At 39.5% G+C, this 13344-nt stretch overlaps 2 protein-coding genes across 2 annotated transcripts in view; one reads left to right on the top strand and one right to left on the bottom strand.

The window, feature by feature from the left end:
* LOC146873101 (uncharacterized) overlaps positions 1 to 7583 on the bottom strand; it is a 37547-nt gene extending 29964 nt beyond the window's left edge. The window contains exons 1-2 of the mRNA XM_085656098.1: positions 7335 to 7583; positions 6383 to 6571 (exon numbers count right to left, since the gene is read on the bottom strand). Of these exons, the coding sequence (XP_085512224.1) occupies positions 6383 to 6571; positions 7335 to 7583 (438 nt within the window). The remainder of the gene's footprint in view (positions 1 to 6382; positions 6572 to 7334) is intronic.
* Positions 1 to 13344, top strand: part of ush (Zinc finger protein ush) — a 141738-nt gene that overhangs the window by 66077 nt on the left and 62317 nt on the right. The window lies entirely within an intron of this gene.

Below are 13344 nucleotides of genomic sequence, written 5' to 3' on the forward strand. Positions count from 1 at the left end.
TAAATATAAGAAAGGTCATCTCGTTGCACATAAAAAAAATGCAGTGAAACGTAGTTTCGTCGAAGATACGAAAATATAATAATATACGTAGGTATATCGTCGAAGATAAGCGTTTGACGACGTCGAACGAATACGATGCTTATCGTTCGAGTGACAATTAACGATCTTAGCTCGACACGTTGCCGCGAAGTCTTATCGCTTGCGAAGAATAAGTCTTTGTTGTTATCGGTCGCTCTTCAAGAACTCAAGAAAGGGAGAGAGAGAGAGAGAAAGAGAGGAAAAATCTTTTCTCTTTTTACCGATGAATTTCGAGAAACGTCTCATAGTTTATTTTTATTCATTCGTTATTTTCTTCTGTCTTCAGTAATTCTCTTTGTCTTGATTGCACGTTTACTTGTGCGAGTTGAATTTCTGTCCATCTTGTTATATATCTATTAAGATTAATGATATATTAATTGCATTTGATATTTATTATATGCCTTATTTAAATTGCATATGTATAATCATTGTAAAAGATGTTTATTAGTTTTATTTAATTTGCGTAAGTATAAACGTTGTAGAAGAAGAAAAGTCAAATCTATCATTTCACGTAGACTTATTATTATATATTTACGTGTATAGTATGTAAGTGGTTACATACGTAAGTACGTTCTCATTCGGTTTTGTCGCGATGAGCTTACGCGTTAGAGATTAGGATTCGTCGTTGGCCTTGCGATAAACTTTATGTTGCGAGTGATACGAGTCGATTTGAAACGCATATAACTTCGACACATCGTGAAAAGTCTTAGTTCTCGAGTTTCGATGAACTTTTTTTCTATCTTACTTTTCTTTTTGCTGTTCTTTCAATCTTTATCAACGAATTAAATTGGGAAAACTAAGCCATCTCGCCAATCTAAATCGCAAATAGGATTTTGCATAATAATTTTCCTTCTTTCTCTCTTTCTTTTTTCTTTTCTTTTTTTTCTTTTCTTTTTTTTCTTTTTTCTTTTTTATTTTTTTTTTTTTTTTTTTTTTTTCTTTTTCAAGCATGCCTGACATGCAATCGTAATTAGCTCGTTCCGCATTAATTACGTTCATATCGATTCCACCGGACGACTGGATACATATTTAGCTCGTGAACTAGATAAGAGATTTTTCATCGATCCACCACTCTCTCTATCTCATAGATGTCAGGCGCTTGAATTGCGAACAGTGTTTACGCGATTAAGTATCGAATAGATACTATTCCTATTGCTCGAAATCGATCGTTTTCATTCACCGTTTAGCGATAACTTTTCAAGAGAGTTTATTAATATTCAGTATTGGTAACGAGAACGTATATATATATATATATATATATATATAACCTTTTTGCACATTATATTTAAACGAACGTAGATAAAATGCACGATGCTATCTGATTAAAAAAAAAAAAAGAGGAGAAAAAAAAAGAGAATAAACGAAAGAACACAGAAATTTTAAGAGAGAGAGAGAGAGAAAGAGAGAGAGAGAGAGGAGAGAGAAAGAGAAAGAGAAATCAAAAAAGAAAAAAAGAAAAAAAATGAAAAAAATTCCTCTTCTTGGAAAATTTTAACGACTCTCACGTAGTTGTTGTCGTAGTTGCAGTCATCGTTGTAGTCGTCATCGTCGTCAGAGGATCGAACGAAGTAGAGAGAGGCCACGCTTTGCACCCGAACAACCCTGGAACGGTAACGCTCGAGGCTGTATGCGTTGCGATCCCGTATCTCTCGTTACACTTATGCAACATGAGATTTATTGCCGATGATTATGCGCGGATGGAAGTACGTGGCTCGCAGGAGGAGGTGGGGTCTCTCTCGCCCCCGGCTACTCCCGGCCAGGTTCGAGATATCGAACGAGCGCTATCGATTGACGTGGCCACGCTCTGTCCTCGATATATCCTATCGATTGTGCCACGCTCTTCTTTCTCCGTCTATCTCTTCTCTCTCTCTCTCTCTCTCTCTCTCTCACTCTCTCTCGCTCTCTTCTTCCGTCTGCCTCAAAGCAAAGAGGATAAACGAGAACGAAAAAAAATCTCCCGGAGCAACGGCTGAAAAACTTTTGGAAAAAAAAATGAAATGAAATATAATTTTATACTATTATCAATAAAATATCATTTCAAGTTAATATAAGACGGAGATAAATTTTTAAGTTGTTTATAAAAAATCAATAAAAGAATTGGTTGTTTATCCCACAGAGATATGTTGACTATAGAGAATTAAAATAGCAGTTAGCTATGACGAAATAGTACCGATCTAATTTCTTTCATTCTCTTATAGAGAAAGAAGCTGAAACGTAAACGCAAAATCTCACCCAACGATCGGCCGATTTTTCATGCGATAACGGGGCGTCGTTAACGAGCGCTTTGCCTCTCTTTCTCTTTATCTCATTCATTTTCTCTCTTCCTTCCCCCTTCTCTCTCTCTCTCTCTCTCTCTCTTTCTCTCTCGAATTCTCGCTAGAGTAGTGCCGGGAGCATTTCGTAGTCGAGACGACGTTTTATCGTGTCATGCGATCGGCGAAACGGCACCTCGACTATAATTGTGAAATATTAATAATAACGAGGAAAGGGCTCCTCGATCTCTTCTCTGGCGCAACGCGCATCCAACGCAAATCGCACGATCGTCGATCACGACGAGGAACACGAGTCTCCCTTATCTTCTTCGTCTTCTTCTTCCCTTCTTCTTCCAATAAAGATCATTAAACGAGCTTATCGCAAACTTCGTCGGGAGAAAATAACGCACATAGGTATATAAGAGATCTACGCGCATTGTGAAAATAGTAAAAAAAGAAAAAAACTTCATCCTCTCCCCTTTTCTACCTTCTCCCCGAAATAAAAAAAGAAGATAACAAAAGTAAAAAAGGAGAAAACGTTCGGTCGACCATTATGATACAAGAGTGGAGACAATCGGTCACGGAATTTCAAATTTTGACGATAGATAAACGAATGCACGTAGGTACCTATGTATTTATATATCTAAACATACATATGTATTTTTGTGTGTGGGTCGATGGTGCGTGCCGTGTCTACGTGCGTGGTCGTGTAGTGCGTGTCGTTGAATAATGCAGCCCAGCCCTATCGGTATAACCTCGTAAGTAGAGTTACCGCGAGTGGGCCAACCTCGCAAGATATTACTCGTACTCATTCGCGAAAAGATCCTCGAAAGATAAAATATGTATATGTCCTCCTCAGTCGTTCGACTTATCGAATCAACAACGTTCGAATCTCGCCGCGAATTCCTACTACTTTTCTCTCTTTTTATGTATCTATTTATCTGTCCGTCTGTCTGCCTGTCTATCTATCTCTTTTTCTTTCATCTTATTCGATTCGTCGATTGAAACGCCTATTATGCCTATTACATTGGACTATTTATCTTATGAATACTGTGGACCAACTTCCTCTTCTTCTTTTCTTCTTCTTCTTGTTCTCCTTCGTTTTGTACTTTTTTTTCTTTTTCTTTTTCTTTTTCTCTTTTCTCTTTTCTCTTTTCTCTTTTTCATCTTCTATGCCATCGTTTTTTCAATCACGAAAAGATTTAATGTGTCACGTGAATAAAAGCAAGGAAATCCGTAGGATCTCCTACCGATTTCGTTTTTCAATAATTAAAAATGAATAAATGGATCGTCGATTAAGAAACTTTATTTTAACGAACCAATAAAAATGTCAAACTGTATACTGGTATAAGAAATATGATCGATCCTTCGGCGTTCGCTTTTCGTTACCCTTCGAAATCGTCAGGAAACGGAACTCGAACGGACCCCCGACACTCGACGCTACTGCAATGAGATAAAACAGTGATAGGAAGATCAATGAAGGCGATAGTCGAAGTTATTACCGGATAGAGGGAAGGCAAGAGGGTGAACGAAGGGAGATAGAAAGCGAGAAAGTAGGAAGAAAAGAGACAGAATTCTTCACATTGACTCGAAACGAAAGAAAGACACAGAGAGAGAGAGAGAGAGAGAGAGGGAGAGAGAGAGAGAGGGAGAAAGAGACAGATAGAAAAACAGAGACAGAAAGAGAGAGATAAAAATAGAGAGAAAGAAGGAGACAAAACAAAGGAGAGAGAGAAAGAGAGAGAGAGAGAGAGGGAAAAGAGGTTTCAAGAAGGAAACGGTGCCAAAGGAAAAGGAGAAAGAGGGGTATCGAACGTTCATTCGTTCATTCGTTCGTTCGTTCGCTTACTCGCTCGGCTCAGACTGCGATAAGCAAGAACGGTTATCAAGAAATGGAAATGACTGATAAGCTCCTAGCGTCGTGGCCCGTTAGAACACATTTTCAATATTAGGATTACGAGCGAACTCGGTAATATTTACAAGCGATTGAAAATAGTTTCGAAGATAACTTTTTCGTCGTTCGTTCGTTTGGTACGTACGTTTGTTCGATACATCGACACGTGACGTCACGATCTAATTATTGACACGCTTTATATTTTGAAACATTGGAGTATCCTAGAAATTATTATATCTCTTCTTAAACAGACGTATTTCTCTTTCCTTTTTCCTTTCGAACACGTCAATTACATCTGTCTTTCTTCTTCTTCTTCTTTTTCTTACTATTATTACTACCACTACTGTTACTATTTACCACTACTATTTACTTTTACTAATACTTTTCGAAGAGATTACTTGATCCGACACTATCCCTGCACTGCCACCGGTTTATTCAGCGCGTGAACGCGCGTGTCGGCACTGACCTTGCGCAATACTCGAAGCTACGGGGGACTCGTTACTTCGTGAGTGTAAGTACGCGTTATATGTTTTGTATGTGAACGTATACGTTATTGCGTCTAAGGCACGCCGAGATAGATCATCATCATCCTCTTATTTTCCTATGTTAGGGTCGGACCTGTTGTGTGAAAGAATAGTAGTAGTAGTAGTAGTAGTAGTAGTAGTAGTAGTAGTAGTAGTAGTAGTAATAGTAGTGTAGTAGTATTAGTAGTAATATAGTATATATAGTAGTAGTAGTAGTAGTAGTGTAGTAGTATTAGTAGTAATATAGTATATATAGTAGTAGTAGTAGTATAGTACATATAGTAGTAGTAGTATAGTATATATAGTAGTAATGTAGTATAGTATATATAGTAGTAATAGTAGTATAGTATATATAGTAGTAGCAGTAATAAGATGTACAAGCTTACCTGCTTCGTTACTTCGTTTTGACTATTTGAAATACTTATTTAAAAACACATTTGTTTTCCTCGATCGTTTCGATTAATTTTCATCGATATTTTTCTATAAGAAATATTTTTGCGTTTTAACGAATGAATCAAGATCTAACTAAGATTTTTTTTTTATAATTCGAATGTGAATCGATGGTGTTAATGATGAATTTAGGAAATATCCCATTACCATTGGGATTATAATGAATTAAAGATATTAAATCAAAATAGTTCCACGCGAATATTTCGAACACGGTATATACTGGATTATCATAAATATTATCGGATATATTTATAACTTAGAGAAAGAAGATTCAGATATATGTGTAGAGAGAGAAAGAGACAAGGAGATAGAGAGAGAGAGGTAGAGATAGAGAGAGATAAAGATAGAGAGAGAGAGAGAGACTGGACGAGTTTCAGGATGAAGGGCGATAGAGAGAGAGAGACTAGACGAGTTTCAGGACAAAGGGCGACAGAAAGAGAGAGAAAGAGAGAGAGTAGCATAATGGCCAAGAACGCAGGCGCATCTGAAAGTCGAACGCGTGACGTCGGGCTAAGTAATCAGATTTTATCACGCGGCTTTGCGATTCGACGTAGATCGTTTATCGGCTCGACCGGATAAATGTGGCGTCTGTCTCGAGCCCGTTCTCTCTCTCTCTCTCTCTCTTATACTAACACATTTCTCCCATGTTCTGAAATACCGCCCACGTACGGAGAAATTGTCACTTTTACGTTTCTTGTTTCTTTTTTCTTTTTTTTTCCTTTTTTTTGATGTTTCCTCGAACAAATAGCTTTCGAATCGCAGAGTCGTGCCGTCGTTTAATTCTCCAGGTTCGTGTATTTTTAATCGATGGATAACGATCGAGCGTGCTCCGGTATACAACATTCTCCTTCTCTCTCTCTCTCTCTCTCTCTCTCTCTCTCTCTCTCTCTTTCTGTGTGTGTGTGTGTGTATGTGTATCTATTCTTTACTCGGTCGTTAGATTACAGGATAGATAAAATTATTTCCGAGCTGGCCTTTCGACTCTTCCTTCTCTCTTGACTAACTAGCTAGGTAAACTTTTCTAGTAAAATCGCTAGGTGAAAAATGATTTGAAGATCTTGTTCTTATTATATTCTTTATTTTTTTCTCTTTTTCTCTCTTTCTCTCTTTCACTCTTTCTCTCTTTCACTCTTTCTCTCCTTCTCTCTTTCTCTCTTTCTCTTCCGAACGTTAAACATCCTCACCTCCTGAAGTCTCTCCGAGACTACTATCTTCTGACATTGAGGCGTTGATATCTGTGCCAGCAAGTCTCCGTACACACAACCTGCTGCGACCGAGATACCGAGCCTCTCCCAACCGACGAAACTTTGCACTGTTTTGACGTGCGAGAGATAACACGCTCGTCCCTCTTTCGAGCGTCTTTTCGACGCATGCTAACACAATGTAGAATTTGTTGGGAGCCGACCTTTCGTTATATACTTATGAAGAAAAAAAAAGAACAAGGCAAAAATCTGGCAAACAAGATCGATCCTTATCCCAAACAATAGGCATATTGGATTAGATCTATTTCGCACGTTGCGAATAGACTTTTTTAGACGATCGGAAAGGGATTGCCGTAATATTTGAATTTTGTGAGAACGCGAGATTCGAGTCGTCCAATAATCCCATAATCGAATTGTTCGACGTTGGTTAGACTTTTCCTTATCTTCTTATATACTGTATATATATATAGTCTATAGGACAAATATATATATATATGTATATATATACATATATTTGTCCTTTAGACTTGAGAAATTTTTGCGGGAGAAACGAGTGTCCTGAGTATTGCACCTAAGTACGTAGCGATGCGCTGGCAGTCGTCTGGCGATGGCCATGAATAATTCATGGACAGTGTTTCCTCATACAGCTCGAATGCTCTTCTGAGAACGTGGCAGGACACAGGAAAGTGTTGATAACAATCTCTCTCTCTCTCTCTCTTTCTCTCTTCCAACGTTACCACCGCGAACTCCCACCTAAAAGCAGCTAGTATCTTTTCCATTTCTCGTTCTCTAAATTTTTCATTCTCTCCTTTTATTCCACCGATCTCTTTTGATCTCTCGAAGTCCGTCCAGTGACTCACACTATCTCATCAGAACGTGGATTGCTCGTTGGCGATGCGTCAGTGCGTCGGTGCGTCAGATAAAGTCACCGCACTGTTGGCATCCTTGTCATTCTCATTGTGTCGCCAGTTTGAAGCAGCAGTGACATGTTCGTTGGATGTCCCACATCGTGCTTCGCGTTAACTCGATTTCGAAAATTGAGAGGCGCCTCCTTGCCGGACGCAGACACTCCGTTTTGCGATCCGCTTACATTGGCGTAAGCTTCAAAGTAAATACCTTGCAATTCCTCAACTTTATTATTACTCGTCAAGAAATCCTTTTTATCATACTTTCCATGTATCATATTCAGATTTCGTTTTAGAATAAATAAATAAATAAATAAATAAATAAATAAATAAATTTACATTAATTATACTAATATGGAATCGTTAATCTTTGAAAAAATGTATCGCATACGGTAATAAAATTATCGAGCTCGTATTGCGTTGACGATCTGTATGATCTTACGATAATGCCACAACTCTATGAATGGATACAGTAAATTAAACTCTGATTTTTCACACATGAGAGAATAAAATGTGATCTCTCTTTATTTACATTTATTTACGATTCTCAATGATTGTCTCCTTGAAGATCGCGTTAATCTCAGACGTTATGGATATATGTTCTTTTTTCTAACATTCCTTTAGTTAATTTGTTTCGTACGTAACATCGTTCGATTCAGTTCAGCCAACAGGTTCAATGTCATCGGCCGTTGTCGATCGTTGGTCGTTGTCGGCCGTCGGTCGTTGTCGGCCGTCGGTCGTTGTCGGTCTCGGTCATTCTCGGTCAGCGGTTGTATCCGTCACCAGATATTCCATTCTCATCGTGCATGAACATCGAATGTTACTCACCGTTTGTTTCCTCTTTTTGTCACGCTTCGCTTCTACTGTTTCCACTTATCAAACGATGGAATCGTTTGTTTTAGTACAAATACGCGAAACTCTCTATTGTCTATTTCATTTTCTATTTCTAAAGATTTTAAACCTTCAAAATGAATCTAAATATCCATCAAAAGCTAATGAAAAATGATTTCTTTTCTCGTTTTGTTTGGAAAAGTTTTTATGTGTCGGACCATTGTTATTTCCGGCTAGCGTGAATCCACCCCACGGGACCATTATCCTTTCGCCATCGGGCTTTTATCTCACGGCGGATGACTCACACTTTATCTTCGAGTTCCTTTGGACCGTTATCGCCTGGCATTATCTTCGACAAGGTTTGGCAAGGAGAGGAGGTAGTCGATCGTAGGATAGAACCGATTCATCGTCCGAAGGACGTTCGTCTCTCTCTCTCTCTCTCTCTCTCCCTCTCTCTCTCTATCTATCTATCTATCTATCTATCTATCTATCTATCTATCTGTCTCTCTGTCTCTCTTCTTTTCTTTCTTACTTCACCAATTTTCTATGCAACAAAAAATACGATATTCCTTACTTCGTAATAAGAGTACGCGAGTATGGGTATACCTACAACGAGTAGTATCGTCAGACGCTTGGCAATTTGTTAAGGCAACGAGAGAAAAGAGGGAAACGAAGAAAGAGATAGATATATAGAGAAAGAGAGAGAGAGAGAGAGAGAGAGAGAGAGAGAGACAGAGACAGACAGAGACAGAGAGAACCGGATGAGTTGTACGCAGCCGAGGGTAGACCATATCCACGTTTGAGATCTAATCTCCTTCGGGAATCTGGCATCCTATCCTCCTATCTCTCGGGGAATCTCCTCTACGCCTCTTCTCCCACCTCCACCTCTTCATCCTCCTCCACCTCCTTCTCTTCGTCTTCCGTATCTCTTCGCTCCGTCTGTGTCCCAGTTTATACACACCTCGATATCCTTGTGATAACACACCGACTCCTCCTCTTCTCTTAACCCCACCTCTCTTCATTTTTTTCTCTCTCTCTCTCTCTCTCTCTCTTTCTCTCTCGCTACTTCTTTTTTTCTCTTTCCTCTCTGGTTCTTAACGTCACTCTTTCACAGGCGCTCGCAATTTCTCGAATGGTCCTCTTATCGTAGCCTCGATAACGGTGACAGATAAAAATGGAACTCCTATATCGATCCTGCTACTTCCCCTTCCCCCTCCACCATCCGCCTACACCCCCTCCTGCTCCACCCATTTTTGTGGATGGAGATACGAAAATAATTTTCTTTATCTAAGAGAGATCGAGTCTCTCTTTCTTTTTCTGCATAGCTCAAGAAAACTCTACCAGTAAGATAAGACTATTCGAGTCTGAAACGGCACCACCCCGGCTAATACCATCCAGTTAGATATATCATATATATACCAGAGATGATTTCAAAGCAGCTCATTCTTGCAAATCATTTCGTCTCACATCCTCGTAAGAGAAGTTCTATTTCGATCGGAAATGAAGGACTTTCCGGATTAATGGAAGGTTCGAGACGAAGTCGGGAGGAATAGATACGCGCGAAGAGAGGAGCCTCTCCTTTCCACCTTCGTTTCGAGGAAACGAGAGCGGAGAAGTCAGAATATATATATATATATATATATATATATATATATATATATAAATATATATATATAAATATATATATATATATATATATATATATATATATATATATACATACACGAGTGGTGTCGAGGCTGGAAAGCCTTGAGAGTTGCGGCGCCACTGGACGGAGATAAGGGAGCGTTATCGGCTGCGCGCCGGCTCTTATCAACGATCGCTCTCCGCTTGCCTCTCTTCCACCGTTTCTATCTATCTATCTCTCTCTCTTTCCCTCTCTCTCTCTCTCTCTCTCTCTCTCCCTCCCTCTCTCTCTCTTTCTCTCTCTCTTTCTATCTCGTTCGTTCGTTCGTTCCCCAGCCCTCTCCACTCCAGTCCATATACCCTCGCTTCGCGGCTCGGCGATGTTATCATCTAACTAGCTCCAGCTACTGATTCTATCTCGCGTACCCACCCAGCAGGGCCGCCAACTGGGGCCAGGGACGTATCACGAAAAGTTCGGCGCCCCCTGACAAGCCTTGCGACGTCTTTATAACGTAACTCTTTCTTGTTCTCTCTCTCTCCCTTACTCTTTCTCTTTTTCTCTCTCTCTCTTTTTCTCGTGTGGTGCTCGATAGACTAAGGGAATGGAAACTTGAAGAAAATTGTAGGATCGAACGCCGTCTAGATATACCACCGTTACCTCTTCCCCTCTCGTCTGCGTCCTTCTTCTGAGCGTTCCACGTATCTCTGTCGTAGTAAATTTTCTAAGGAATTTTCCGCGTAAACAATCGATCGTACATAGATCTCGAGATATTATTTCTTTTTTCTTACCCTTACCTCCTCTCGCCTCTTTTCTACACATACATATACATACACGCAAATAAGAAAACCGAATCAACGGAGACCTTATACTCGATTCGACGGTTCCACAGAGTTTATCGTTTTGCGATAACGCCGAATGATTATAGTTAGCTGGAATATGACGTGGCCGACGATTTAACGACTGCGAGCCATCGACAACGACGACGACGACGACGACGATGATGATCGCGAATACTTCTCGCACGTCACAAGTTCGTCGTGCCAGACATGTAGCACGTGGTCTCTATTTTTTCTCTCTTTCTCTCTATATTTCTCTCTCTCTCTCTTTCTCTCTCTCTCTCTCAAACTTCATGTATACGTACATACATACATACTAGTGGTTTATCGTTTTCGTCGAAATCATTGCACTCGTTCGACGTTATACGACGAGAAACATAATTCACGAATGAAGCTATTAAAAGAAGAAAGACCGCCGTGCGGCAGTAGCACCGGTAACGGCGGTCTAATTTAAATGGAGTCTGCGAGGAGCACAAGCGCGCACGTGTAAGTCCTATGTATGTACATATGTCGCGCTCGGTCAAGATGTAAGATGGAGAAAGAAATAAGAAGGGAGAGCAAGAGAGCAAGAGAGAGAGAGAGAGAGAGAGAGCAAGAGAGAGAGGGAGAGAGAGAGAGAGAGAGAGAGAGAGAGAGAGAGAGAGAGAGAAAGTATGCTGCTCCGTTGAAATTAACATATCTAAGCGATAGTGCCTCAACAGTCCGGTGCTCTCCACACGCAACAACGACTATAAAGCTACCAAATCGATACGTTCAATTTGGTAATAAATTAATACAATTTTTGTCACTCTTCTATTTCTCAGCGATTTTTATCTCTTTTATTTTATATATATATATATCTCATACATGTATACATACATGTATATATTAAGTGAAAAATATATTAAACGAATGATATGTAAATTTGATGAATTAGTGAGAAAGAGTGAGAAAGAGAAAGAGAGAGAGAGAGAGAGAGAGAGAGAGAGAGAGAGAGAAAGAGAATTTGATAAACGAGCGACCGACTTACATCGACAGGTGTAAAGATTTGAAAACGAAGTCAACGATCTTATCTCTATCTTTCTCTTTCTCTTTCTCTTATGGCAAGAGGATCGATGTGCTCTCGATATAGATGTCTGGATATCGATTGCCACCGCACGTACGCGAGATATCTCGATCCTCCGATCCCTTCTTTCTCTTGCCTCCTCCTATCGAGCCTACAACTTTCACTCTCTCTCTCTCTCTCTCTCTCTCTCTCTCTCTCTCTCTCTCTCTCTCTCTCTCTCTCTCTCTCTCTCTCTCTCTCTCTCTCTCTCTCTCTCTCTTTCTCTGTCTGTCTGTCTGTCTTTCTCTCTCTCTCTCTCTTTCTCTCTTACATGTACTGAAAAGGATACCAGACGCGCGCGTACGATCGCTTAGATATTTACGCGAGTACGCCTCTTCGTTCGTTCCTTTTTCTCTTTCTCTCTCTTTCTCTCTTTCTTCTCTCTCTCTCTCTCTCTTTTTCTCCCTCTTTCTCTCTCTTTTTCTCTCTCTTTCTCTCTCTTTCGTTTTTCTCCTCCTGCCAGTTATGTACACACGCGTGACCCTCTGTGTCCATCGGTGTGCAGCACGAGCTGCAGCGGCTCGCGGCGAGTATTATTATTGCGATAGGAGAAACAATGCGCGCGAGACATGGCCTGCAAGCGAGGAGAACGCGGGAGAGAGAGAAAGAGTGAGAGAGAAGTAGGGACGATGCATCGGTATCTCGTTCCACCGATATCATCTCCCATTGCCTTCCTTTCCCTCTTTCTTTCTTTCTTTTTCTTTTTTTCCTACTTTCTTTTTTCTTCCTCTTTCCCATTTTCTTCTTTTACCAAGTATCTCACGCGTTCGATTTCGACGATTCTACTATTGCACTCCATCCGGTTTAACTTTCCGGTTGTTTATCAGCCTCTTTTTTCCTTTCACTCTTTATAAGTGTAATTAATTTAGATTTTAATAAACGATCAGTTTACCTAGAATAAAATCAATCTTCATTAATGATGATTATTATCATAATATTTCTTAATTACTCTATAGGAAAATATTTGAATTAGTGTTCATCGTTTATATCAATGTACGTCGTCTGTGAATGATTGACCAATTTGTAACTTGTTTATTTATTTAGCTTAGTTCAAGGTCATAATTAAGATAAATATTGGGCGAAATCGAAACTTCGAAAGGATGTGCTAAGATTAATTTGCGATTTCTATTAAGATTCATTATATCGATGAGATATCACAAGTGATTAGTGTACATGTAAAAACGAAGATTAACAGTGATCCGATAAAAAAATCAAATACCATTGCATCGATAATAGTTATGAATTGGAATCGTAAGTACGTTCGTTTCTTCATACGTTTGTACGTTCGTTTCTTCGTACGTTTGTACATCTGTTTATCAAGTTTCAATAATAAATAGAAATATGTACATATATATTATTAAGAAAAAGAATTAAAAAAAGGGAATATATATATATATATATATATATATATATATATTTGAAGGACACACGGAAGTAGGACGAGTCCTCATGTTGGCAGAGGTTCTCTCAGAGAACTAGTGAAATCTCGCTTCTTTGGATTCCGTCCAAAAAAGCATTCCTCCGTTGATCGAAACGACTCTTTGACCGAGGCTACTACGTAGAATGGAACCGTGACAAGGGTAGACCACGAAGTGGAGGAAATTTCAGCTCTCTCTCACTCTCTCTCTTTCTCTCTCTCTCTGTTTCTCTCTGTCTCTCTT

The sequence above is a fragment of the Vespa mandarinia genome, chromosome 3, assembly GCF_050613455.1.
Source record: "Vespa mandarinia isolate Hongniang chromosome 3, ASM5061345v1, whole genome shotgun sequence".
NCBI classification, from domain to species: Eukaryota; Metazoa; Arthropoda; class Insecta; order Hymenoptera; family Vespidae; genus Vespa; species Vespa mandarinia.